The sequence below is a fragment of the Mus musculus genome, chromosome 13, assembly GCF_000001635.26.
Source record: "Mus musculus strain C57BL/6J chromosome 13, GRCm38.p6 C57BL/6J".
Classification (NCBI taxonomy): domain Eukaryota; kingdom Metazoa; phylum Chordata; class Mammalia; order Rodentia; family Muridae; genus Mus; species Mus musculus.
The window spans coordinates 74,036,222-74,062,820 of record NC_000079.6 but is presented as its reverse complement, the minus strand read 5'-3'; the positions used below and the strand labels follow the sequence as shown (position 1 = coordinate 74,062,820).

Below are 26,599 nucleotides of genomic sequence, written 5' to 3'. Positions count from 1 at the left end.
TAATTTGCTTCTGAAAAGCTTAGTTATCTCTCCAATGCCTGGAAGTTATTAGTAGACCCCAGGTTTGATGAAAGGACTTTCAATGTGTCTTAGTTAGGAGAAATTTTTTTTTTTTTTTTTTTTTTTTTTTGCACACAGCCTGTCTCTCCAGCCACATGATGAGAACTTTTGGAAGTGCGTGGGGGTTGGCGGGGGGGGGGGGGGGGAGCATCTCAGGGGCTGGGACAGGAAGAAACCTTAGGAGAGAAGGCTCCTGGAGGGAGTAGGAAATGAATGGAAGTGGGAGTAGGTGCGAATGCCCCGGGCACTAACAGCTGTTTCCACAAACCGCACTGAACGCAATGGGGTTGTCCTGGGGAGGAGCCAGAGCAGGGTGAGGTTGCACTCAGAGCTCAGCGGATTAGGATGGCTTGGGTGAACCTGTCCCAAAGAAAGTTTTAAACACAGCCGAAGCTCCGCCCACCCTCCTGGGCCCGCCCCTTGCAGGCTTGGTCCCGCCCGCCCGTTCCAGATCACGTCACAGCGCAGGCGCCGCGCGCCAGCGTCCGGTTTGAAAACATGGCGCCAGGCCAGCGGTTGGTTTTGTGTGAAGAGACTGTACGAGAGCGCAGCGGCCTGGGTCCCCACCGCGACCTGGGTGCGTGGGGGACAGACTGGGTTGGCCTGCCGGGCCTGATAGCTCTGCCTCCGTGCGAATGGCACTTGACCACAAACGGTCTCGGCCCGTGGGGCAAGGAGGCGGGGCCGGCTGGGCGGGTTTGTGGGGAAGGGCGTGGCTAAGGTCCTGGAGAGCCGGTGGACGCGGCCTGGGTTTTCTGTGGGACCGCGGTCAGGCTGAGCCCCCCGCTTCTTTTTTGCAGCAGCTTTCATCTGTCTTCCTGGGTTCCTACATGGCATTTCGCTTATGAAGATGCAGGTCTCTTTTTATATGGTTTGGACATCAAGGCCCCATTACGTTTTGAGCAAGAGATCGTGCGGAATTTGTGTTGTGATTTTTTTTTTTTCCTTTTTAACTTTTTTCCCCTGGACTTTGACAGGGAAACCACGCAGGCCTAGAATTTTCCATTGTTGAAGATTTTCGATTACCATTTTTTAAATTCGATTACGATTTTTAAACTTATAGTGGTTTCACCTAGAGTGCATTTTCGTTATCTAAATCGTTTTTTCTTGATTGTCAACCATATCTACATAGAACTGACTACAGCATTCTCTTACTATTTTATTAATGCTTGTGGGGCCTGTAGGGATATTCCCCATTTTCATAAATGGTACTTAATCTGGCTCTATCTTTCAGTCATGTTGGAGATATACGGTTTTTGGTCATGCCAAAGACACCACTTTTGGGTTGGTTGATTTGTCTTCACTGTTTTTAAATTTTACCTTTTTCTCTGTGCTTGCTTTGCATTTATTTTCCTCTTTAGATTCTAGAAGTGAAACGTGTGGATTAAAGCTTGTTTTATAATTTAAATCTCTTAATCTGTACATTTCTCTTTACGTATCACATAGCTGCACACACTAACACATTTGTTAGTGTTTATATTTCTACTGTGTGTTAAGGTACTGGAGATAGAACATAGGGCTTTGCATATGCTAAGCAAATGCCCTGTCATGGGACTTCACCCCAAACGTTTTTTTAATTTTTCAAGTGTGTTATTAAGCCAAGATGACCTTGATCTCCATTTTTAACGGAACCTGGCCTTGGAATTTTAGTCCGACACTCAAGTGGCTAGGATTGCAGGCAGTTGCCACCATGACTGGTTCTAATTTTCATTGATTTTAATATGCTTTTCAAATATCCCTTTAGGTATCTTCTTAGACCTCCAAATTATTTAGTGATTGCTCACATTTTTATTCTTTAGGGATGTCTTTTTAACGAATTATGTGTCGGGAGGTTTTCTTGTTTTTTTGTGTGTAATTCTATTATTGTCAGAGAACATACTGTGTATGATTTTGGTTCGCTTAAGTCTGCAGAGATTGTTTAATGCCCAAGAATCTGGTTTCTCTTGGAGAGTGTTCCAAGTACATGTAAAAACTGTGTCAGGTTGATTTTATTGGCTGATAGTATTCAGGTCAACCAGGAGGATTCTCTGTATAAAGACTTTGTTATTTAGTAAGAGGGTATATTAGTTGGTTTTCTCATTTCCTATGTGGGGGAAAAAAAACCGACAAGAAGCAACTTAAGGGGCTGGCAAGATGGCTCAGTGGTTAAGAGTGCCGACTGCTCTTCCGAAGGTCCCGAGTTCAAATCCCAGCAACCACATGGTGACTCACAACCATCCGTAACGAAATCTGATGTCCTCTTCTGGAGTGTCTGAAGACAGCTACAGTGTACTTACATATAATAAATAAAATAAATCTTTTTTAAAAAAAAAAAGAAAAAGAAGCAACTTAAGAGTGAGAAGGTTTATTTTGACTCACAGCTGGAGGAGATAAAAGTCAAGGTGAGGAAGGCATAGTGGCTAGGGTGTAGGGTAGCTGTTCACATTGCGTTTGCAGTTAGGAAGCAAATAGCAATGAATACTAGTGCTCAGCCTGCTCGCCTCCATTATTTGCTCTTGCTTGCTTGCTTGCTTGCTTGCTTGCTTGCAAGTCAGGGTCTTTCTATGTAGCTCTGGCTGACCAGGAACTTGTAAGAAGTAGTGGTCCATAGCTGTAATCCTGGACTCAGGAACTTGAAGCAAGACGATCTAGCATTCAGGGCCATTCTTGGCTGTCTGGATTTGTCTCAAAAGCAAACAAACAAACAAAATCAAGAACATTTTAAAAAGACAGTATTCAGGGCTCTTGAGATAGGCACAGGCCCTGATGCAGTAGGATTTTTGCAGTATGAGAAGATTCTGTTCCCAGTATGACATGGGCAAGTAGATGTTCTAGCCAGCAAGTAGTGTGTAGGGAGGCAGGGGGTCCATGGCTGGAACATTACTAAGAGGAAATGAGGAAGCAGAATGTTGCTGTGGCCCTGGGGATAATGAATGATAAGTGATACAGTGAGGGACCAAGGTGAGCAGGCACCGTGGGCAGAGAATTCTTGGTGAAATGACTTATCAGGGTTCTCTGCTAACCTCTGAGTTATAAGAAGTGCACCAATGGGCCTAGGATAGCATCTATAAGCCTGACTTTGGTCAAGCAGAGTGTCTGTCAGTATCTGTTGGGTTTCTAAAAATGTCTAAAATATTCCCCCTGAATTGAATTTCTATTACACTGTTTTAAATTTTAAAAAAGATTAAAATCTTACAATTTTCTATTCTTAGCTGAACTTCGATCTTTATCTATTCCTGGAACATACCAAGAGAAGATTACTCACCTGGGAAACTCTCTGATGCACTTGACAGCTCTAAAATCCTTAGACCTCTCACGTAACTCCTTGGTTAGCCTTGAGGTGCGTTTAGGCTTATTTGTTAAAATATCAGTGTCAGATGAACGTATTTTAATGGTTTAAAAAGAATGCAACATGTTTCAAAACTACACAAACAATGCTTATAGACTGTACCTTTAGAATTGTGTTATGCTGTCACTAGTGTTTATCTGGAGCTACGTGTCTAACCTGTCCCATTATATCTTTAAACTGCTTTGAATACCAAAGTACTAGCTTTCTGAAGAAGATGGATTATCTTTAAAGGGAAGGAAACAAGATCCCAAAGCCTAAAGTATGCATGCTCATGTCTCTCCCTCCCTTCATCTCTGTGCTGCCTCCGTCTGTAGGTTGTATCTGTAGGTTATATTCTGTAGGTTATATCTATCCATGGCTTGGCTCTTGGCCTTCTACCCTAAATGGCAGTATACAAATTTGGTACCCATTCATGATTTGAAAATAAAAAGTCTCCCAAGGTGACACAATTGGGAAGTTTATATAAATACTGCTTATTGCTCAATTCAGAGAGGAGGGCCTTACCTTGAAAGAAACATAGGGTGTACTTAATAGAGACTATTCCTAACATTGGTTTCAGAGTCTGACTTGTTTAGGGACAGGCTCCAGCTTTGGCTAAAGCAAGGATTGGCTCTTCCCTCAATCCCTAAGCATTAACCTCCTAATCTGGGTGTGTGGAGAGTAAATGAAATTGTGTAAATTATATAACGTGATTCATATTGGGCACTCAAGAGAGAGTCACTGTGCTTAGTACTGCTAGGGCGAACAGGCCTCTATTCAGATAGCTCATATGGTTGTTGCCCTATATGGAACATAGAATTTCACAAATAAGAACATGTTACACTGTTAGTTTTTTCTGGTAATAGTATGTGTTCATTATAAGTATGTTCCACTTGATTAGCCCATACCAATGGTTTACTTTTCATGATGAACTGATTGAGATATTTTCTTATTAACAGGGTATACAGTATCTGGTCTCCTTGGAGAGTCTCAATCTCTACTACAACTGTATTTCTTCATTAGCAGAAGTATTTAGGCTCCACACCCTACTGGAGCTCCAGGACGTGGACTTCCGGCTTAACCCCGTTGTGAAGAATGAGTCTGACTACCGCCTGTTTGTCGTGCACATGCTCCCGAAGCTCCGACAGCTAGGTGGGTGGAGGAGCTGTCGCCCTCCCAACCGCCCACAGTGGAGCTGCTCCTGGATAGATTATGCTGCTGTTCCATGCTGGAAACTGAAGCAGGTTTTTTTGCACTGATGGCCCAAATCCCTGTCAGCTCTGGGGTATCTTTCATCCTCCTGGAGTCAGTCTTGCTAGTCAGCCAAGTTTTAGGCCTAGTGAGAGGCCTTATCTCAAAATCAAGATGGATAATACCTGAGAAAAGACACCCAAAGGCAGTTTACATTTGACCTCCACATGCACAAATGTGTATACATGCATTGGTAAACACATGTGTACACAACACACACACCACTATCACCATCACCACCACTACCACCATCACCACCACCACCACCATCAACAACAACAACAAAATGCCAAGTTTACAAGGTCATTCCTGAGTTAATATCTGTAAGTTCTCAGGATAGTGTTGTATGACTTGTAGGTCAAGGAGCTTATAAGCATTTCCTGGAATTTCTGTTGTTATTGGGGTCAGACCTCCTGTGCCTAGAGGATCATCAAAGCAATAGAACTACTAAAGTTCTATTAGAAATATAGAAAAATAGACCACGTTTCCTCCATGGCAAATGCCTGACGGCACAGAGTTTGCCATTCAGAGTCTTTTGGAAAAAGTAGAGTTCAGATGCTTGCTTTTGGGCCAGTGGGTAAAATAGATAAAGATACTTGCTACCAAGTCTGATGACCTGAAATAATTCTCAGGAAACACATGGTGGAAGGAGAGAACTGCTGCAAGTTGCCCTTTGACCTCCACATATGCACTGTGACACATGTGCACTCACACTCATATATATACACACAAATATGTACATAAATATAATTTTCTAAAAAGATACAGCAGTAGCAAAAAGAGAGCTACGGCTTGAGTGTCTTCAAACTTGTCTGGATAATTTTAGTTCAGCTTGGCCCTTATATGTAGACTGGCATGTGTTGGCCGGTTCTGAGTCAGCTCTGGATTTCTACCCACTACCTTAATTCAGGACAGACATCGTCAGTCAGTCTGCCAGCTTTCCCATAGGTAGTCCTAGCCTTACACATCCATTCCTCAGGCCTGGAAGATAGACACTGTGTAAGTCCTGCCCTGTGGGTTTATCAGTATGGCAAGAGCTTCATGAGTGAATATCAAGTTAAATTCATCCATAAAGTCTGGGCTATCTTGACATAGCACCAAGAGCTAGAATGTTTTGACCATGAACTGATCTTCTGTGTGTAAATGGTGTTCTGATGCCTTAAACTCCCTTTCCCTGTATCTCAGAGATGTTTCTAGAGATAGCAGAGGAATTTAGCAACATGAAAAGCACATGTTCCTTTTGTTTCATCCTTCTGTAACAGTGTTAATTAGTGGGGTGAATTATTCCTTGCAAAGCTGTCCTCATTGGTCAGCAACAGTTTGGCTATTATCAGAAGCCACCTATTTAGTAACTCAGTTGGGACTATTTTCTTCAATCCTCGAAAGGAAGCTTGGGGACCTGGCATAATAGCCCTGAGTATGGGCTGGTCTCTCCTAGCCCAACAGGTTACATTTCCACAAGAGTTCAGCTCCTAGGGCAGGATGGGCCAATAGCAATGGTGAGCAAGCCTGTCTTGTTTGTGACTGGTAGTCCATTACCCATGCAGTGGTGATCATGTATCTCTAACCTTAAGGTAGTTGTTGGCCAAAGGTGGAGGGTACCTTTGAGTGCCTGTACCTTCTGTGTCTTGACCCAGAGAGCCCAGTTCCCTCACATTGTGAGTACTGATGCTTTAGTCCCCGTGGTAAGACCTCATGTCCTTCATTTGGTTCAGTTTTGATGAAACTCCTAGCCATAAGATGTGCTATGGACACTGTTAGATTACAAAGTGTTGAGCCTGGGTGCAGTTGGACCAACTGCCTAGAGCACATTGTTTAGTTAAAACATACTTGGAATTTCTGTGTTTAATTTGAAGATACTTGGAAGGAATATGTGCTGTGTTCTATCCTTTATTTGACTGTTTAAGTAACTTATAAACAGTTGAGTTTGGCTTTGTATTTAGAAGCATTACAATTATGGGTAGTCTTGAATTCTTCAGGCTTAAATCACTGCCTTCCCCTTGCCAGAAACGTTTAGATTCAGAATCACAGAGTTTGTATGGAAAAGGAATGTAAGAGGTATTTTCATACACAGCAAAGGGATATTATTGAAATCAGCGCCATTGGAAAAATCCTCTCCAAAGGCTCTGAATGGGCAGATGCTGGAAGAGCATCTTGGTCCTGTACAGGGCCTGCAGAGGGCCTTGGTCCTGGTTGTAGGTAGGAGACTCTGGATAGGTTGTAGAGAAAGGAGCAAAGGGGTAGTCTGATGGCTGTAGGATGCAGTAGGGTCTGAGAAGATGCTGCTGCCAGGAAAGGTGGAAGTGTGTGTGTGTGTGTGTGTGTGTGTGTGTGTGTGTGTGTGTGTGTGTGTGAGGGGGGTGAACTTTAATGGCTTTGGAAGATTTATATTTGAGTTCTGGTGGAGTAGTCCAGGGATTTGCACAGCCTCTGAGGGGAAAGTAGCTCAGCTTAGACATGTTCTCCTAGTCCAGAGAAGACACGTATAATTATGCAACATTGTGGGGGTCTTCCTCACTTTTTATTATTTTTTATAACTGTGTGTCATACAGTAAATACTGTTTAGAAGATAGCATGGGACCCTAACTACATAAAATGAGGAAAGTTCTAAGACTAAGGCCTTCTCATCCTTAGGTACTTATATAAGACATGTCAGAAGGCTCTTTGGTCAAGGCCTTCTGAGGCTTTGTATCTCTATATGGGACATTTGGGATTTCTCCTCTGTTTCTGTGTTCCAGCATTGGGCTTCTGGGGACTCACCCTTAAGAGCAAACTCACATAGTCGGAATCTTCATTGTGGGGAGGACTCTCCTCTATGCAGACCCTTTTGTGTGCTTGTGTGACAAGACTTATCCAGTGTCTGGCATGCACATTTAATAAACATTTAAGAAGCATGCCTTAAATGTACACCTTATAAGTCCTACTTTTGCAAAGAGCATCAGCCTGTTCCAATAGCAGCTCATAAACAGCAAGCTTTATGGGCATAGGCCAGCCTCTTGGCATTGTTGGGAAGCCAAGTGTAGCCACCAGAGCCCATCATTCTAGTATGATGCATGCCATTTGATGATGAAAGCTTGTGTCAGCCATGGAGCACCAACACCTTCAGGTATTGTGAGCTCCAGAAAGGGAGAGCTAGGTGTGTCCGCTCTCATGAAGAACATGGCAGTCATCTGCCCCTGTTCTCTACAGTTCTTGGGAATTTTCTCTTTAGATGACCGTCCTGTGAGAGAAAGTGAGCGGAAAGCTTCCCAGCTTCATTTTGCCCCAGAAGATTCACTGAACTCAAAGGAGAACTTCTCAACCACTTTAACCGTTGGAAGGTATGGACTAATGTGGTTCCACTCAGATGGATTTCAAATTTGCCTGTCGACAGGGCATTCAGCCGTCAGGCATGAGTGTCTGTGTGCCACCTATCCCTGAGGGACAAGTATGCAGAGCAGATAGAAGTTCTCAGTTCTGACTGGGACTCAAGTAGGTGGTGGTAGACATCTCTTTCTCTGTTTCTTCCAAAGTTCTTTAGTACTGCCAGTCCGTTTCAAACAAGAAAGCTGCTGTAAAGACAGCCACACCTCAGAACATTGCATTTGGATTCCTTGGCATCTCTTGTGTTAGCTTTTTCTTTAATTTTGCTGTTCATATTATGGCACTAAGGGAGAGCATGTCTTAGTCGTCTTGGCCTCAATATGTAGTTTATGGAGAAATTTGTTTTCTGTTTTTAATCTTTTCCCTTTCATATATGTATATTATTTTAGTTAGTTTCTGTTGCTGTGATGAAACACTGTGTCCTAGACAACTTGGGGAAGAAAAGGTATATTTCGCTTTACTTCAGGTGATAGTCCATCAGTGAGGGAAGGCAAGGCAGGAACTTAAACAGAGCAAGAACCTGGAAGCAGGAGCTGATGCAGAGGCCATGGAGGGGTGGTGCTTACTGGCTCGCTCCTCATAGCTTGCTTAGCCTGCTTTCTTATAGAACCCAGGGCTACCAGTCCAGGGATGGCTCTACTCACAATGGGTTAGATTCTCCCCTGTCATTAATAAAATATCCTCCAGGCTTGCCTGTACCCCTCTTCTTAATTGAAGTTCCCTCCTCTCAGATGGCTTTAGCTTGTGTTAAGTTGACATAAAACCATCCAGCATACACATATTTTTAGGAAACTTCTACAGTAGCAGATTTTCACAGAGCTCCCCAAATAGCCCTTATTGTTAGTTGTCCTCCTGATTTCCCTCCCTCCCCTCTTCTTCTATCACCAATGCCCATCTAAGCTCTCACTCCAGTCTCCCGTGCCTTTCTCTGATGTTATATTCTATTTCCTCTTCCTTGGGAGGTCCCTTTCCCCCTTCTAATCCCTTAATGGTCACCTAACCTCTGAGGTGATGAGGGCTGTAGCACACATATCAAGGGCTTAAAAGGTAACATCCACATCTAAAAGAAAACAGACAATATTTGTCTTCTGGGGTCTGGATTATATCATTCAGGATGATTTTTTTTCCCCTAGCACTGCCCATTTACCAGAAAAATCCATTTTCTTGACAGCTGAATAATATTCCATCATGTCAAAGTTTGGTAGCATCTCTGGAAGCCAGTCAGTTTCTCTCTAGTCAGTTGGATGTATTGTTCTTAAGCATTGAAGTTGACATTGTTTGGTGACAGTTCTGAACAATTTCTGTGAATATTCTTCTTTGTTGTATATGACCCCTGAAGTTTCAGTTTAATTAGCTTATTGACTAGTGATTAGTCAAAGATTGCCATTCGTATATGGAACCAAAAAGTTAAAGGCTATGTTATACATGCCTCACTCAGCATAAATGTAGGTAAATATAAGCATCCGGAACATGTAGTTCTTTAAGTTTCTTGATCACATGCATTTCTTGTGAATGTGTCAAGAAAAGAATAAGTTGAATTCTAACCTGTTAGAAGATTGTAGAAACAGAGGAACATTCTAGAATTTATATTTTTTAGCTATTTCTAGTGGACTTCTGTTTAATGCTGAGGCAATAGTGTTGGTGGCATCTCAGACATTGTTATTGGTTGCCAGTTGTGCTAGGTAAGTCCCTCTTCCAGGTCACTTTATAATGAGAGCCATGCTAGGCTGGGACTATACCTGGGCCTGTGGACACCGAGAAGTTTCCTTTTCCCTTGCAGACCACACCACCTCAGAAACAGATGTACTGAGACCTCGGCCAAAAAATGCTTGGTCATGGATGCTGATGATGAGGCTGTCCTGAACCTTATTGCCGAGTGTGAATGGGACCTAAGCAATCCTCCTGGGAACATGAGCTCCAGCCAAAAGGAACATGAAGCTGACCTCCATTATGCCCAAGGTGCGCACCGTAGTACAGTGAAGGCTCCATGGGTCAGACAGGCCCTGGCTTGAGCATATACTTAGAGTGCTTACAGTTTTGACTCTGAATACTAGTATTTTGACTATGAAATTACAAAGGGAAAAGTTAACGGCCCTAACTTGAGTCTAGTCATAATTGCAGTGTTTTAATCTCATTCTTTCTCAGAGCATAGGGGGAAAAATGTCTGAGTTAAACAAGAAAGCTAGATGTCTCCAGCACCTGTGAGGAGTAGTTAGCCACTTGGATCTTTTGAAATCCTGGTGCTCAAGAGCCTGGTTAGGCCACTGTTCTACCAGGATCTCAGAACTTCCCAAACCCTGTGAACTTAATGTGCCTTTCACCAGAGACCTGCTTGTAAACCTTAACTTAATGTCTTGTATTCCACCATGAATTTCCCAGAGCCGTTCATGCTGGGCCAGCAGCTCCTGTGCCGCAATCTCCCAGTACTGCTGTCTTCAGTCCTCTGAACCCTAGTTCCTCCCCTGGGTGTGTGGGTGTGTTCGTTCTAACTTACCTTTTCCTGGCAGGTATTGATGTGGTGCTGGCCGTCTATATCTTCTCTTATGATACTTTAAAGCCTCCCACCCTGTTGTTTAATAGCTTATTTCTTCTTTTGTTGTTGAATCATACAAATTACGTGTGGATTTTGGATCTAAGACCTTTCTTTTCATTCTACGGATTGATTGCCTTTTCACATTCCTAACAGCGCTTCAAAGAACAGCTAAGCAATTAGACAGTTTTTCTAAACTAGAATGTGCTCTGTTGTGCCCTACTACAGACCTTTTCCCATCCCATGCCATAGAAGGACTGCCCAGGTTTATGCACAGTCCACCGTTGGAGTCAGGGCTGAGTGGCTTGAGAGTACGGCATCACTGGTCAAGACTTCTCCCACTTCCAGTTATTCTGAGCATCTGTTGAAAAGAGACATCATTACTCTGGGCTTTCATTAAGGGAGTTAATTTGCATCTATTTCCCAATCTGTAAAGTCTCTCTTCTATACACTGCCATCCCATCTTGGTTACTTGGTATTGAGTCTTGTCACCCTTGAACACTGACATTTTCCTGCCGGTAGACTATCCGGAATTCACTGCAGTGTTGACTGCTATATTAACCTACTCAGTATTTTTCGTCTTACTTAATTGACTTAAGAAAAGTATATTTTATAGATTACATTGCTCTCACAAACTTAAACTGTAATCTTTAATAAAATAAGATTTAAAATGTTTTTAATAAAATAGAGTCCAGACATCTGTTGAGTCCTTTGTCCATCCAGCACCAGTGTGGGGATTCAGCGAGGCGAGGCCATGAGAAGAAGAAAGTCACCTCCAGAGGGTGTCCAGGTCATTCACCGCAGGACCAGCTCTGTGGGGAACTCCCCCTACAGCATGGCTTGCCAGAGGCCTGCCATATGCACGTACAGCATGCCCGCATCACTTCACAGCCAGGTAACCGCCCAGTCCTGCCAGGATCGAGCTGCCTTTCTAAATAAGTGTCTACACATTATTCACAGTGTTTGCTATAACTCTTGAAATTTTTCCTGATGTCTTTATACTTATATATGAAGCTCTAAATTATCTTTGGAAAGGATTTAGCACATCAAAATTTATCACACACCCGTATTTTGGATTGTTAGTTTGGAAATTTCTTGGTATTTTTCCATTGTGCACACACCCTCTTTCTCTGCCTCTCACATTTCTTCCTATCCCTCTTTAGTCCCATAGACAGGTGTTTTCTTCTAAATACATAGGCCAAGCTCATGAAACTAGCTACATTTTTAATACCAAGGATGAGGAAAGTTGAATAAGTTAATTAAGAGTACCATGGGTACAGTGTAAGTATCAAAACTTGAAGCGCTTGTTTCAGTCACATTTGTGAGGCTTTCAGAAGCACAATCAATGGTTAGGTAATGGGCTGTTCAGAGTTTTGGGCTGCGGTTAAGGTAGAGCCATGTTCCTGTTCAATGCCTTCCCCGCTGTCATTGTTCTTCCCTAGACAAGAGTTTGTCTGCCCCTCCCAGAGAGAGTATTAGTAAGTAAATACATGGACCTCCCATGTTATTTTATTATCCCTGCCTATTTCATATCTTGGAAACACACATGTGTGATGTTGTCAGAGAACTTATATTGACACATCTATTCTGTATGAGCTTATGCAGAGCAAGTACTGATGAAAGCCTGCTACTTAACAAGAATGGATTCTGTCCACTTTGTCCAGGTTCTTCTCAAAATCCCTGTTTTTCCACATGTGCTTCCTCATGTCCCTCCCTCCTTCCCCCTCCTTCTCCTCTTCCTCTCATGGGTCTTTGTGTGTGTGTCTGTCCATACCCACGTGTGTGCTCACATGCACATATATAAGCATGTGTTTGTTTCATGTGCCTGTGTTTGGTGGATACACATTCACATTTGTGAATGTAATTTTTAAAAATATAAAACAAGACTCCAGATCCCTGAGAATTCAGTCTAATAAGGGTTCTGCCCACTTTCTCTGTATTACAGACTCTGTGGATGTTGAGGACTGTGCTTCATCTGCTCAGAAATCAAGTTTGTCATCACAAAAAACAGTAAATCCTTTGCCTGTCCCTGAAAAGTACAGGAAGCGAAGGATGCCTGGTGGGAGATTCCAGGTGCCTTCAGACCGGGAGTGTTTGAGCTTCCTAGAGAGGGCTGACGGGCCCTCCAGCCTTGAGGACAGTCTAAGCAGACAGGATGGCTTGGAGGGCCAGAGTCAGGTGGCCTTGTCTCACTCTGAGGCTTTGGAGGCTGAAGAGCGGACATCTCATGGCACAAGTGACCCCAGAGTGGTGAGCAGCTGTAGCAGAGGGGTCAGCAGCTGGAGACCTGCCTTATTCCCATTAAGTGTGTTTTAGCAGCACAGTTGTTTGGTCTCTTGCTTGCCATATCTTATATTTTCAGTACTAATTGTGACCCCACAATGAATGTTGCTTTTAAACAACTTTCTTAATGCTTGATCTCGTGTTCCACGTTTCTAGTGCTCTGATTCTGAGGCAACACAGCTACATAGTAGGGGGGATTTTCCTATATTTACATTTGTCTCCAAAGTTGGAATCGGGCTTTATGGCAGGCTGAGTCTTCAATGACCGTCATAGGGGGTGGGGGGCGACCCTGGAAATACACGTTAGAGTTTCAAAAGGATTCATTCCTGATGAGAGAATTAAGAGTTCTCACATCCTCAAGGAGCCAGAAGCTCCAGAAACTACTCCATTGTCTCAATAGCAGCCAGCTGGCCCAGTTAGTAACAGGCTTTGAGACTCAGGGTCCACCCACCAAGTTGAGAGCAGATGATAGTGACACAAAGCTGCTGGAGCATGATGGGGAAAATGGAGATTTTCTACGACCATTTGAAGTGGAAATGGAAAAGTCTAGGAGGTAGAGCCATTTGGCTTAGAAGCCAGAGGACCTCCAAGGTGGTTGATTCTTTGATTGCTCCTAAGCTTTCAGAACTGAGGCAAAAACAAGGGAAGCTGGCTATGGGATTTCTAAACCAAGCTAGAAACAGTAGACTAATGCCTCGACTACTAGTGCTGGAGGCTGTTTCATATGTGATGTGACCGTGTCCATTTGCAGCCTGTTTTCAAGTTCTGGACTGCGGAAACAAAGGAAAATGGGGGAGGGGAACGCTATGCTATTAGAGCCTCATAGAAAGCCAGCTTCACAGATGGGTGTCTCTTGTTCTCAGCTCCTGGGTCTGGGCTCCTTCTATTATGGAGACAAGCATTTTAGACCTTGGCATGTTGTGTTAGAGACCTAGCTTTTGCAGTGAGCTGCCAACTTAAAGCCAGTCTTCTTCATTGTGTCTTCATCATAGCTGTCTCCTAAACTCTGCTCGGCAGCGGTGCCTGAGCGGAGGTCCACTCTGGAAGTGGCCCTTCTGGAGGCGCTTCTCGACCTGATAGACAGGTGCTCAAGTGGCAGTGGATCCCTGCATGGCAATGAGGCCTTCCTTGGTGAGTCCTGGTGGCGTCTGTTAGGAGATGCTGCTCACCTGCTAGGTTTTGGATTCTCAGTGTTCATCCAACCTGGGGTTCCAGAGAAGTGAATTATTGTCCCCGTGCTAAATAATAGATATCCTCTTGTGAATATTACATGTTTTACTACATGTCCTCCCTACTGTTGCTACCCTTCTTGGTGGGTGGAGTGCTTTGTGACTATGGGCTACCATCTGCCAGTGCTACAAATGCCATGTCTACTCTGTCTTCTTATGGGCATTCGGAAAGCTGAGAAACTATTTTCTGTCAGAAACCCAATGGGATTGTCTTCCCTACTGAGGGCTCAGGTTTATTTTCTTCTGCGTACTAGAGATACAGAATGAGAGTGTGCCAGGCTTCCTCATGCAGTGTTCTGCTCTAAGCCTGGGCAATGGCTGCTTTCACCAGTAGCCTGAGCTACATGTTAGTATCCTTTGGGAGCCAGGCCTACCCGCACTGAGCTGCCTAAGCCACTGCCTACCATGGTTCCTGTCTTAGTCAGGATTACTGTTGCTGTGATAAAACACCATGATCAAAACAACTTGGGAAGGAAAGGGTTTATTCAGCTTACTCTTCCACATCACAGTTCACCATCAGAGGAAGTCAGGACAGGAACTCAACCAGAATAGGAACCTAGAGGCAGGAACAAATGCAGAGGCCATGGAGGAGTACTGCTTACTGGCTTACTCATGACTTGCTCAGTCTGCTTTTTTATAGAACCAGGACAACCAGGACAGGGGTGCCACAACCCAAAATGGGCTGGGCCTTTCTCCTATTAGTCACTAATTAAGAAAAGGCCTTACAGGCCTGCCTGTAGCCCCCATCTTATAGGGCATATTCATAATTGAGGTTCCCTCTTCTCAGATGATTTATAGCTTGTGTCAGGTTGACTTTAGTAGCCAGCTTAGTTCCTGACCACTTCCTTCAGGGTTGAGACCCTTTTAATTGTTCCTAGATCAGAAACCCTGGGAACTGTAGTGCTGGATCTTGATGGCTATGCATCTAGTCTTTAATCAGGGACAGTGTATTGTTGCAACAGAAGTGGTCCATGGTAATTGTGATGGCCATGATGTAGTTGCCATGTTGGAGTTTGCTAACCAAGCTACCAAACATTCACCATATCTTTCTGATATGGCTACCTTTTCTTGAGGGTTGCCTTTTTGTACATTAAAAGCCATATCCATTATTGGGAAGCCAAGCAAGGTGATTTCAGGGTGCCAGTGTCTCTGTTCTTTTATATGCTCTGCTTTCTAGTCATATAGCAATATACTGAGCATTTTTTGTTGTTGTTTGTATTCCTTCCTTTAGCTATGATATACTATGATGTGCCTTTAGATTTGATATACTATGATATACCTTTAGCTATGATATACTATGATATGCCTTTAGCTATGATATACTATGATGTACCTTTAGCTATGCTATACTATGATGTACCTTTAGCTATGCTATACTATGATATGCCTTTAGCTATGATATACTATGATGTACCTTTAGCTATGCTATACTATGATATACCTTTAGCTATGATATACTATGATATGCCTTTAGCTATGATATACTATGATATGCCTTTAGCTATGATATACTATGATGTACCTTTAGGTATGCTATACTAACAGTATTTCCTTTTGACTCCTAGCTCAGGCCAAGCATGTTTTGTCATCTCTTCAAGAGTTCACAGCAACTCGGGACAGTTCAGCACTTGAAAAGGAAGGAATTGGTTACCTATCTCTTGAAAATAAGACTCTGCAAAGCCGCCTTGCTGAGCAACAGCAACAGTATACTGCTACAGTGACCAAGATGACAGCAGAGCTCAATAATACAAAGAGGGAGCTGGTGAGTGTTCTCTGCTGATCAGTGCTCTCTGGTGAATGAGTACTCTCTGCTGTTTGTAGTTGTTCATGGGACAAGGGGAAGACAAGTCTGACCCCACATAGCAAGGGCAGCTCCACAGCCATCTTTGAGCTCCCTTGTGCTGCTCCACCTATTAGCAGGTGCCTCCAAAGCTCCATCTGACAGTTTCACACCCAGGTCCCAGAAACAGTGAACCTATGACAGTACTGCTGCTAATTGCCAAAATTCTGCCTGGTGTTCTTTTCAGAGTCTGGATGGAGATGGGGGAAGAAGAAATGAACCATGTTCTGTCAGTTGCCTGGGCTTCTTAGTCCTGCTATGTAAGGTTCCAATTAGCTGGGTCATCTGTGGTCTTTCCCTCTATTCTGCACCAACAAGGTGCACTTGATGGTTTTGTCTGAGTCTAGGGAACTCTCTAGCATCAGCTGGTATACCCAGAGAGAACCATACAGACTTAGACCTGGCGTCTAAGCTGACTGATTCTGTGGGGTTACAGTGTGTTTAAAGCACTGGGGTGCTCTCACTTCTTTTAAGTTTATGCTAATGGTTTACATCAAAGCCAGAAGGGTTGGGCTGCAGAACCACCTACCAGTGCACCCACCAGAGTGAGTACTAATCTGCTTAGCGCTATGGTTTTGTACTACATAAATCCAAAATGAGCCTGGGCCAACATGATGTCACCAGCTTTTGCTTAGACTGAGATTAACTGAGCACAAATCAGTTGCTAAGACTCAGCACTTATCTGAAAGCCTGACAGGTCAGGTTCTTCTTCCAGGCTTCTTACCATAAAGTCTTGATACTTACTATACATACCTCTGTATGGGCTACAGAATCTTCATAATACCAAGAAGGGCACTACAGTCTGTCCCCTCTACCCATGTGTACTGGTCCACCCCTGGCAAGGTGAGCACCAGCAACCATGGACACTTGGAGTCAATGGGTCCCTGCTTCAGCTGCCTGGTTTGCCTCCTGCATTAGTTTGCCTCATTTGTTTTTGTTTTTGTTTTGTTTTGTTTTGTTTTATTAGATATTTTCACTTACATTTCAAATGCTATCCCCAAAGTCCCCTATACCCTCCCCCCACCTTGCTCCCCTACCCATTCACTCCCACTTCCTGGCCCTGGCGTTCCCCTGTACTGGGGCATATAAAGTTTAGTTTGCCACATTTGTAACATAGATGAACATACCACAGGATTTCAGTGAGAAAGTTTAAAGTTGCCTCACAAATAATATCTTAATTTTGTAAAGATCTATACAAAAGATGGCCTTCGAAACTTCATTTTAGAGAAAACAAAGAAACTGAACTGACACCCATGGTCTCTAGTATTGAAAATGCTGTGGATCTCTTCTTACATATGCACAGAGCTCTTGCATCTGGAGAGGGCCAGGGCCCAGGATGCCTGGACCACAGTGCTATGCAGAGTTTTGTCCATGTGGGATTGTTGGCCCCATGGGACACAGCATAGTCTGTTACAAGACAGCAACCAGTAGTACCTGTTAAGACAGACACAGTGAGTATTAGTGAACCCTGCTGCATCTGGAACAGTGGCACCCAGATAGATAGGGTCCAGAAGTCAGTATTGCCCTGCTGCAGTATGGAAGTGATGCACAAAAATATCTGTGCTGAAGAGCAACCTTGAGTGCCAAGTCAGGAACAGGCTAAAGTTCTCTGTCTGTTCGAGTGAGCTGAGCCATGCTCCTGGTTATCCAGCCATGGAGAAGAAGGAGTATCCAGCAAGTGGGTCAGGAGTTCATATTGTAATAACCACTTCCTGGGACAGCTAGGAAAGTACATGAGAGCCACCTTCCAGAATTAGACCTCATGGAGCTTCCCGTGACATTTAGAATTATGTCTTAAGGCAGAGATTCTACCCCTAACATGGTATCCTGAATACAGTTTCCAAGGCAGATGTACCTGCCTAGTCTGGCTGTATTCAGTACCCTGCTGTCTGTGCCCATCAGAGCCTGGAATATGATAGAGGTAGGAGCCAGCACAACCCACCACTGACAGCTAGTATCAGAAAGAAAAGCCTGTGTAGGGGCCTCATTGCAGGAGGTGCTTTGAAGTGAAGACTTAAAGCTGCAGCTGAGGGAAATGGTTTGAGGTCTGGCAGTCAGCCTTTAAACAGAAGGCATCCTGGCCTGCAGGGCATCCACAAGTGAGGGTAGGCTTGCCACATACATAATAAACTCACCAGTTTTCTGCTAACTGGGCTTGGGTCTCACTTCTTTCCCTGTCTGGAGCCCAGACCTTTATGAGCATGCCTGCTGCTGCATGAGCTGCAAGCACGTGCATACAGGACTGTGGGAACCTTTACAGGTGGTGTGCATGGCTCACCTGTCAGAAAGCTGATAGTTTGCAGCACCTTTGCAGTAGCTGTCATTACTGCTCTGATGGGAGCCTTGACCTCTGTCTTATGTCTCAGTCTTAATGTCCCAGCTTGTGTTCAGCATTTTCTCTGCCTGTGAAGATACTAAAGGACTCAGGCCTCAGTTCCTACTTGTAATAAGGAACAGCTGATGGAATTCCCCACATTTGTAGACTAAGACCCAGATCATAATGGAGTTCCCATAGGAAGAGTGCCAAAAACACTGAATAATATAGAAGCCTGGGATCTGCTGTGACAATGGGATACTTGTGGAGAGAGAGGACCTACTAACTACCAGCCATTGATCCTCTGGTATTGCACCTGAATTCCTATGGTGCATACCCTGCCTCCCCTTGCCCTTTCTTTGTGTCCTTCCTCTTCAAGTGGGTCAGACTAGGTAGCCTGTTGGTGGGAGAATATGTTTTAGAGTGATTTTTGTTTTGTGTTGTGATTCAGAATTAAGACACTATTGCACATGCCAGAAAGATTTTGCTGACAGGATCCTGATATAGCTGTCTCGTGTGAGGCTATTCCAGTGCCTGACAAACACAGAAGTGGATGCTCACACTCATCTATAAGATGGAACACAGGGCCCCCAATGGAGGAGCTAGAGAAAGTACCCAAGAGCTGAAGGGGTCTGCAACCCTATAGGAGGAACAACAATATGAACTAACCAGTACCCCCCAGAGCTCGTGTCTCTAGCTGCATATGTAGCAGAGGATGGCTTAGTCGGTCATCAATGGGAGGAGAGGCCCTTGGTCTTGCGAAGATCATATGCCCCCCAACCCCCAGTACAGGGGAATGCCAGGACCAGGAAGCAGGAGTGGGTGGGTTGGGGAGCAGGGTGGGGGGGAGGGTATAGGGGACTTCAAGGATAGCATTTGAAATGTAAATGAAGAAAATATCTAATAAAAAAGTGAAACTTTAGTCTGTAGTGACTGTCCAGAGTTTTAATCCATTTCATTAAATTTACTGACTGAATTTCACTTGTCTGCCTTTGTTTTCTGTGCTTCTAGGACACATTGAGACAACATTTGGACAAATCATTGGAAGAGAATAGCCACTTAAAGTCTCTTCTGTACAATGTGAAAAAAGAAGTAAAGACTGCAGACACTTCAACTGCACTCACTTTGCAGATCACTGGTAAGTAGCTGCAAAGTTTATTTGGTAAAATTCGAGTGCTCATGAGTTCATAGAGTAGACATTTTCTAAGTCACTTTATGTTAAGAGTTTGATTCAGTAAATGCTGCCTGAGTGGGTCTGGAGACCTAGTCTGGTTGTTAATGGCTGCCTGTACCAGCGAGTCTGGGGTGTCATGTGGAGAGAGCTTCTTGTCTGGCTTCCACTGCCATCAGGATCTTGGCTTTTCTGCTCTCTGAGAAATCAGGTGTCTTGACAGCTGCTTGTGTTTCTTTTAGGTCCAGGTCATTTTCACTTCTTTCTTCACTTTTTGGGCTGTTTTGTTTTTCAATTTTAAGAAAAGTCAGGTTCAGATGCCTAGGGTGGTCACCTGTATTTTGGGAGGGCAAACTGTTGAGCACACATCGCTCTTGTTTCAAGGGAAACTTTAAAGAGCCAGGAGATAACTGCCTTCTTCCTGACCCTTAGAACCACAAGGAAGAGCCCTACCCAGGTCTGACTCCTGGGCCACATGTCCCCTCAGGTCTCTTGCTGCTTGCTAATATTGTTCTGTTTTGTTGAATGATAAGGGTCTTTATATTCTTTTCCTTTTTTTAAATTAGAGGGTTTTTCTCATTTTGTTTTCTCTGTTGTTGTTTAGGGAGTATCATTCCTCAGATGGCATCCTATCTTATTTATTTCTTTTCTTTTTGATATAATATCATTTTCCCCTTCCCTTTCCTCCCTCTAGCCCCCCCCCACCACTCTTTTTCAAATCCATGGCCTATTTTTTCATTAATTGTTGCTACATACATAATGCATATATGTATGTGTGTGTATATATTTATATTTATATATATATTCCTAAATGTAGCCTGCTCAGGCTATATAACGTTACTTGTGTGTATGTTTTCAGCGCTGACCATTTGGTATTGGGTACCCAGTTAGAGTGCTCTTTTCCGGGCAAGATTTCCTCCAACTTCCAGCATTTTAGTTGCCTGCAGTTCTCTGTATAGAGTTAAAGTTTCCTGATCCTTCCCTCACCCACTTAGGCATGTCTGTTGTTCAGCTCATGTTTAGGCAGCCATGTTGGTGAGACTTTATGGGTGTACCTTCAGATATTATCTGGAGACAGTCTCACAGCAAGCCTCCTGATCCTCTGGCTCTTAACAGTCTCCCCCACCCCTACCCCCAGTGCACCCCCCTCTTCCACAGTGTTTCTGGAAACCTAAGTGTGATGGGTTGTTTTGTAGGTGTATCCATTGGGAATGAGCTCTACATCTTTGCATTTGGATTGGTTGTTGTTTTCTGTGATGATCTCCCTCTGTTGCAAAGAGGCATTTCCTTGATGAGTCGTGAGGATTGCTTTACCTGTGACTATAGGGACGAATATTTAAAGTATAGTTAGGGATTATGCTGGTTTAGTAAATCGGTGGTTGTCGGTTTTCCTCCAGAATTCATGACTTCACTCACCCTGGGTAGTTGGTTAGGTTTCCCTCTTGTTAAGTGAGTCCTAGGTGCATATTGAGAGCTTGTCTTAGTTAGATTTTTATTGCTGTGAAGAGACAAGACCACAGGAACTCTTACTAAGGAAAATACTTAATTTGCAGTTGGCTTACAGTTCAAAGATTTAGTCCATTATTGTCATGGTGACAAGCATGGTGGCATGCAGGCAGACATGGTGCTAGAGAAGCTGAGAGTTCTACATCTTGATCCATAGGCAGAAGAAGGAGATTGCACACTGGGCATAGCTTGAGCATAGGAAACCTCACTTCCTCCAACAAGGCCACACTTCCTAATAGTGCCAATCCTTGGGCCAAGCATCAAACACATGAGTCTATGGAGGCTATACCACTCTGGGTCCTCAGGGTTAATTGTGCATGCTGGTTGTTTGTGTGAGACATTACTTATATTGTCTTGGTTCCTTTTTCCTTCTGGCCTTGCTTTCACTTCTAGTATACTGTTCTTTATTGCTAAGGTAGCATGAGTTTTCTGACATTCTGTAATTCTGGTTCAGGTTGCTCTTTATTTCTTGTGTCATTTTCTGTTTGTCTTTGCTTATTTTGAACTGGTGTGTGGGGGTCAAATCTGCTCTGTGGACCTGGCTCTCAGAAGTTAGGACTCCTTACACTTCTGTTATGGCAACAGGAGTTTTCTGTCACTCATTTTTCATGACACTTGTTCTTTAGGATTTCCTTTAAGAGATAGGCTACAGTATCTTCTCTGACTATATAGATCAAAAATACAACTGCCTCCTTTTGGGCATCTCTTGGTCCTCCCCTCCCTTCTCTCTGTTGTCATGTTTTACTCAGTCCTCCCCAACCGAACTGTTTGTTTGTTTTTGTTTTTTTTTTCCCCAGTGAGGACCCTGTTCTAAATGGAACTGGGCTGCCCAGCTCCTTAGACTACATGGAACATCTGTTCTCTTCACTCGCAGGATGAAACCATCACTTAATTTACCACAGTCCTGTCGTTGGCCCAGGATAATGGGTCCTTTGGGATCTTCTACACTGTATCTGTCAGATGCCCCACGATGACAAATTGTCCCTGTAGAGAGAGATGTCATGCACTCACCATACCTCTGGGGCTTGACCTGGTCCCTTGGGTTAGGGACTTGGGACTCCTGTGGGGTTTTGGTTTTCATCTAGTTTTTCTTGATTTTTGGTTAATGTGAGGTTCTTGGGAGGCCTTGAGACCAGGCTGCCACTGCTGTCTTCCCAGAGTCCCTTTCACCTGAGCTTTTGGGGAGGCTGTTGTCTTGACTGAGATTGGCACAGATGTTTGCATCCTGCTGACTGGTGAGAAAAACCTTATGCTAGTGTCACTGTTGTCCTTTGCCACACTTTGCTTTCTAGCTTTGTTGATGTTACTGATGCTATGTGGTTTCACAGCCTTGTGTCTACATATAGATTTATCTGTATTCTTTGTTCAGATATAGGGAGCCAATAAATAGTATTGCTTTCCTCCCTTGAGTTAGAAACTCAGTGAAAGAGAGCACTGGTTCTATCACTGGTAGGAAGGAATTTATGGGTTCATCAGATATATGGCCACCATAGACTTCATGATGCTTCTCCCCAAACCACGGGCTCCCTTGTGAGTGAATGTAGGTTGCTTCCTGAAGGAGGAGGAGACTCTGCAGGCAGATCCAGTAGAAGAGTCTTGTGCTGATGCCAACTTTAGGGTAGCAGGTGTAGGTAGCAGGAGTGTTAGCTCTCATAGAGGGAGGCAGATGTTGCCTTGATACTCTTCACCCCATCTTTGAGTCTCTATTATTCCGTCTCTGGCTTTGAGAAAGAATATTAAACCAGAATGGTCAAAATGTGTAGATGAACATCATTACACAATAACTACTTCCTGTCTTCCTCAGGACTTCAGGCAAGTATGAAGCAGCTCTCTGGGGAAGTTGTGGAGCTGAAGCAACACGTGGAGCACTATGACAAGATCCAGGAGCTCACACAGATGCTTCAAGAGAGCCACAGGTCCCTGCCTCAGTGGGTCACAGGGGGCGGCTGAGACACAGGGTGTGAGGCACTAAGAAACAGCTGACACTATCTCTCAGGAGTTGGTGTTCAGGACCTATATGCATTGCCATGTTGACTTTGAACATGAATGAACATTCCCTTGGTAAAAAATGAGATATGATGATTACTGCAAGGAATGTACTCTGAGGTATAGACCTGAAAAGTGTTCAGCCTGAGGCTTGGGAGCACGCTGAGACATGGGAGCATGCTGAGACAGGGGAGCATGCTGGGGTGTGTATGAGCCAGAATCTAAGTGTGTATGGGCTAGAATCTGAGGGGTAAGTACATATTAGAGATGGTGAGTCTAGTCCTGCGTTCTGCTCCCCTGGGTCGTAGCGACTAATAGCATGTACTTTCTCCTCACTGGAGGCCATGGTTGTTCACTTACAAACGACATTATGTTTTCACTTGCTGCTGTATGGTGGTGAAAGGGGGAGTAGGAATGTTAACATAGGCAAGGCAGATCCTCATTTTATTGAGGAAGTTTCTTCTGGGAAGGAGGCAAGTGTCTGAGTGAGAACAGGTCATCAGCGCAGCCTTTGTCCCTGGAGCCTCCTCTGAGGAGGGCTCGCCTGTAGTCAGTGTTACCACTCTTCCCCGATTCTCCCTTCTTCCTTGTAACCCTTGTTGTTATTGTTTCCTTACATGTAAGGTCCTTCATATAGGGTCAGTCTAAGCCAAGCTTTCCCTCTAAGTCATTACGGGCCAGTCACTCCATTGGCCGCTGACAGGCCTGAGAGAGAGTTGGAGGAAAGGCTTTGAGCAGAGAAAACTGCTGAGACTCAGTCTCAGGAATGGAAGGAAGGAACCTGAGACAATAATTTAGAGCAGTGACAGGCAAAGGAATATACTCCTGAACTCCAGCAGGCCACCTGTGCTGGGTCCAGGGACCATAGTGTTTGTGCTGTCAGCATCCTGTCCAGATATGGGTAGAATGAGATGCAGAAGTCTGAAGACAGTGGGATTGGGCTTTTGCCCACTCATGGGCATGCTGATACTTTCCAGCAGCCATTTCTGTAATTTAAACAAACAAGGCCAGCACCTACTTAGTAGATTATTCAATGCTGTGGCCATCTTCAAAGATGGCAGAGGTTAATGTTGCCTTGCTTCATCTGAACTTGTGATGTTATTCATTATGTCACCTTGGGGAACAGGGCAGTATTGAGAAACTGGGAAACGCACTACTGCTTCTCAATCCAGCTCTGCACCGTGCTGTTGCCATGTCACAGTTAAATGTGTGACTAGGAATTAGAAACATTGCAGTATTGGGTCTTTACAAGCAGAATATGGTTTTACTAGCTATAAAGGTTATATCATTGCCTTGTCATAGAACTGTGGTATGTCAGGAAGACATCACCATTCAGTTCTTTAGCTTATTCTCAAGCTTAGCTCACAGTGACCAACAGTGCCTTTAGGAAGGCTTGCTTAAGCCAAAGGCTCTGGTTGTGTCCATGTATGGTGTGGAAAGGTCATATAGAGGGACAGTAGCCAGTAAGAAGAAGATAATGGGGCCAGGGACAAGTGATAGCCTTGCACTGCTACAGTTAGGAGCATCTGGCCAGGGCACAGGTGAGCTATGTCTTTATGCTGGTGGACTTCAGCCAGGCTGTGGCAGTTGGGGCACAACAGTAGGCTGTGCACCGGGAGAGACTCAGCAATTACTCTCCTTTCATCCTCCAGCTCCCTGGTAAGCACCAATGAGCATCTCCTGCAGGAGCTGAGCCGCACACGGGCACAGCATAGAGCTGAGGTAGAGCAGATGCGCTGGAGCTTCCAGGAATTTAAGAAGACTACGGCCCTGATCCCTCACCGTAGCTCCCGACGTGGGGGCCGGCAGTCCTGCTAGCTGCTAGTGAGCTGTACTCTCCTCCATCAGGGAAAGCCCCAGGGTTGTACCTGGGCATGCATCTATCTAAGTACCCCAGTGAGACTGTAATTACCTTAGGATCCTCAAAATGTGTTCATAAACTCAGCTTGCTTATGTGTTCTGAATTGATGCAGTCGACCCTGGGGCTTCGCATGTTTGAGAAGCTTGGTTAATTACACATGCTGTTGTACAGTACCTGCAGGAGTTTTTTCTTCCCAATGTGGGAAAGTTTTGTATAGTTAAAATGTTCTCATGTGACAAGCATTCCTTATTGAAAGAAATAATATATTGCTATGTTTAAAAAGTTAACTTTTTAAGTGGCTCTTCATAAATTATAACTGACTTCCTTATTGAATTCTTGTATAAAACAAGTTATACAAAGTGAGCAGGAAAAAATAAGTTCCAAGTTCTAATAAAAAGTAATACTTATAGCTGTGACAAATGTTTTAAGAATTTGTGTGATATTAACATGTCACAGCAAAACAAATAAACAAACAAAAAACCTCCCCACTTCTGGTTCACTCTTTTTGCTTTCAATAGCTCCTGAAAACCAGGGGAAGATTTAAATACACACTGTACAGAGCGAGACCCAGATGACTGTGTGAAAGGTGCTCATTAGAAGAGGCAGATGTAATCCACTGGACAGTACTATCTAGAGTGAAGCCTGTGCAGAGAGATAGCTCTTACACACTAATGCTGCTGAGTACAGACATTCGGAGACAGCTTGGAATTGCCTAACGGACCTTTTTCTCTGCCTCATAAAATCAGAAAGATTCTCCTGCCCTCCACTTCTGCACTTGCCCAGGTGGGTTTTGTGTTCAAGGCAGGAAGTGAGTTTCAAGCCTCAACTTTGAGGCTTTGAGGGCTCTCAGCTGTGTTCTGCAGCCCCTTATTACCCCAAGTCAGGAGTTGTACAGCTAGCTGTCTATTTCTGTTTGAGTTCTTGTACATCATGTATATCTATGAATTAATTTATATTGCCTTAATTTTCGGATTATTTTTGGTACTGATAATCTTTTGTTAGTGTTTTAATAGCTTCGGGGTTTGAAGTTGTATCACTGTGTAGACTTGTTGTGACACTTGACTTTTAAATAAGAGTTCATTATCTGGGTAAGAAGATAGCTTCTGGACATCAGCTTTCATACTGCAGACATGCTCATCAAGCCAGTGAACAAGCAGGCCTGACCTTCCCATCGCCAGTGACGGGTGAACTTGAGAGCATGCTGGTGGCTGTCCTGAACTTTGTCAGCTGTGTATCTGCAGAACCAGCTTCCTGTCTTCCCTTCCTGGTGGTGCTGCCCATGACATTATACATTTTCCAAAACCACTGACGTAGTTGAGTTTGTTTCATCAGTTTTCCTGTTTTGTATTTGACTTTGTTCTATCTGCCTTCCCATTTTGTATACTTTCTCTAGTCTGTTTTGGTTATTTTGTTTTTCTGGCTCCAGTATTGTCATTTTTGTTTGTTCAGTTAGTGGTTAATTTTTCTCTTTTCTTTTTCCTTTTCTTTTTCTTTTTCTGTTGAGACAAGGTCCTTACTGGCTAGCCTGGAGCTCACAATGTAGATCAGGCTGGCCTCAAACTCCCAGAGATCCTCTTGCCTCTGCCTCCTGAGTGCTGGGATTAAAGATCTGTATGATCACTCGTGGCTGTTTTTAGATTGAATCTTTTCACCATCCCTACCCCTGTTAATCAGGAAACTGGTCTGCTCTTGATAACTCTAGAATACGTAAGAGCCTGTGAGCACTAACCTCTCTACTCCCCTTTGGGTTTGGGTTTGACTGTTCCCACGTATCTTAGTGAAATACTTTTAGTTTTACAAAATATGTGCATAACTCCTACTCATCTGAGCCACCTGCCTGCGTATTCTCTTGTTTTACTTTTTGTTAAAGACATTTCATTTGTGATCACTTTTTGCAT

General features: G+C 43.9%; 1 protein-coding gene across 8 annotated transcripts; it reads left to right on the top strand.

The window, feature by feature from the left end:
* Window positions 1-501: 501 nt before the first annotated feature.
* Cep72 (centrosomal protein 72) lies at window positions 502-26,326 on the top strand. Of its 8 annotated transcripts, XM_030247437.1 has the most exons (13): window positions 676-1,344; window positions 2,233-2,441; window positions 3,252-3,379; window positions 4,327-4,519; window positions 7,830-7,938; window positions 9,762-9,940; window positions 11,200-11,406; window positions 12,457-12,761; window positions 13,787-13,925; window positions 15,589-15,785; window positions 19,189-19,315; window positions 22,659-22,770; window positions 24,493-26,007. In XM_030247437.1, the coding sequence occupies exons 3-13, from the start codon at window positions 3,320-3,322 to the stop codon at window positions 24,656-24,658; spliced, it is 1,794 nt and encodes a 597-aa protein (XP_030103297.1). In that variant the 5' UTR covers window positions 676-1,344; window positions 2,233-2,441; window positions 3,252-3,319; the 3' UTR covers window positions 24,659-26,007. The 8 variants fall into 8 exon arrangements, with proteins under 8 accessions (XP_006517486.1, XP_006517485.1, XP_006517487.1 ...); XM_006517423.4 differs by lacking the exons at window positions 676-1,344; window positions 2,233-2,441 and adding an exon at window positions 502-637 and having other exon boundaries at window positions 12,457-12,521; XM_006517422.4 differs by lacking the exons at window positions 676-1,344; window positions 2,233-2,441 and adding an exon at window positions 502-637 and having other exon boundaries at window positions 12,457-12,584.
* The last annotated feature ends 273 nt before the right edge of the window (window positions 26,327-26,599 follow it).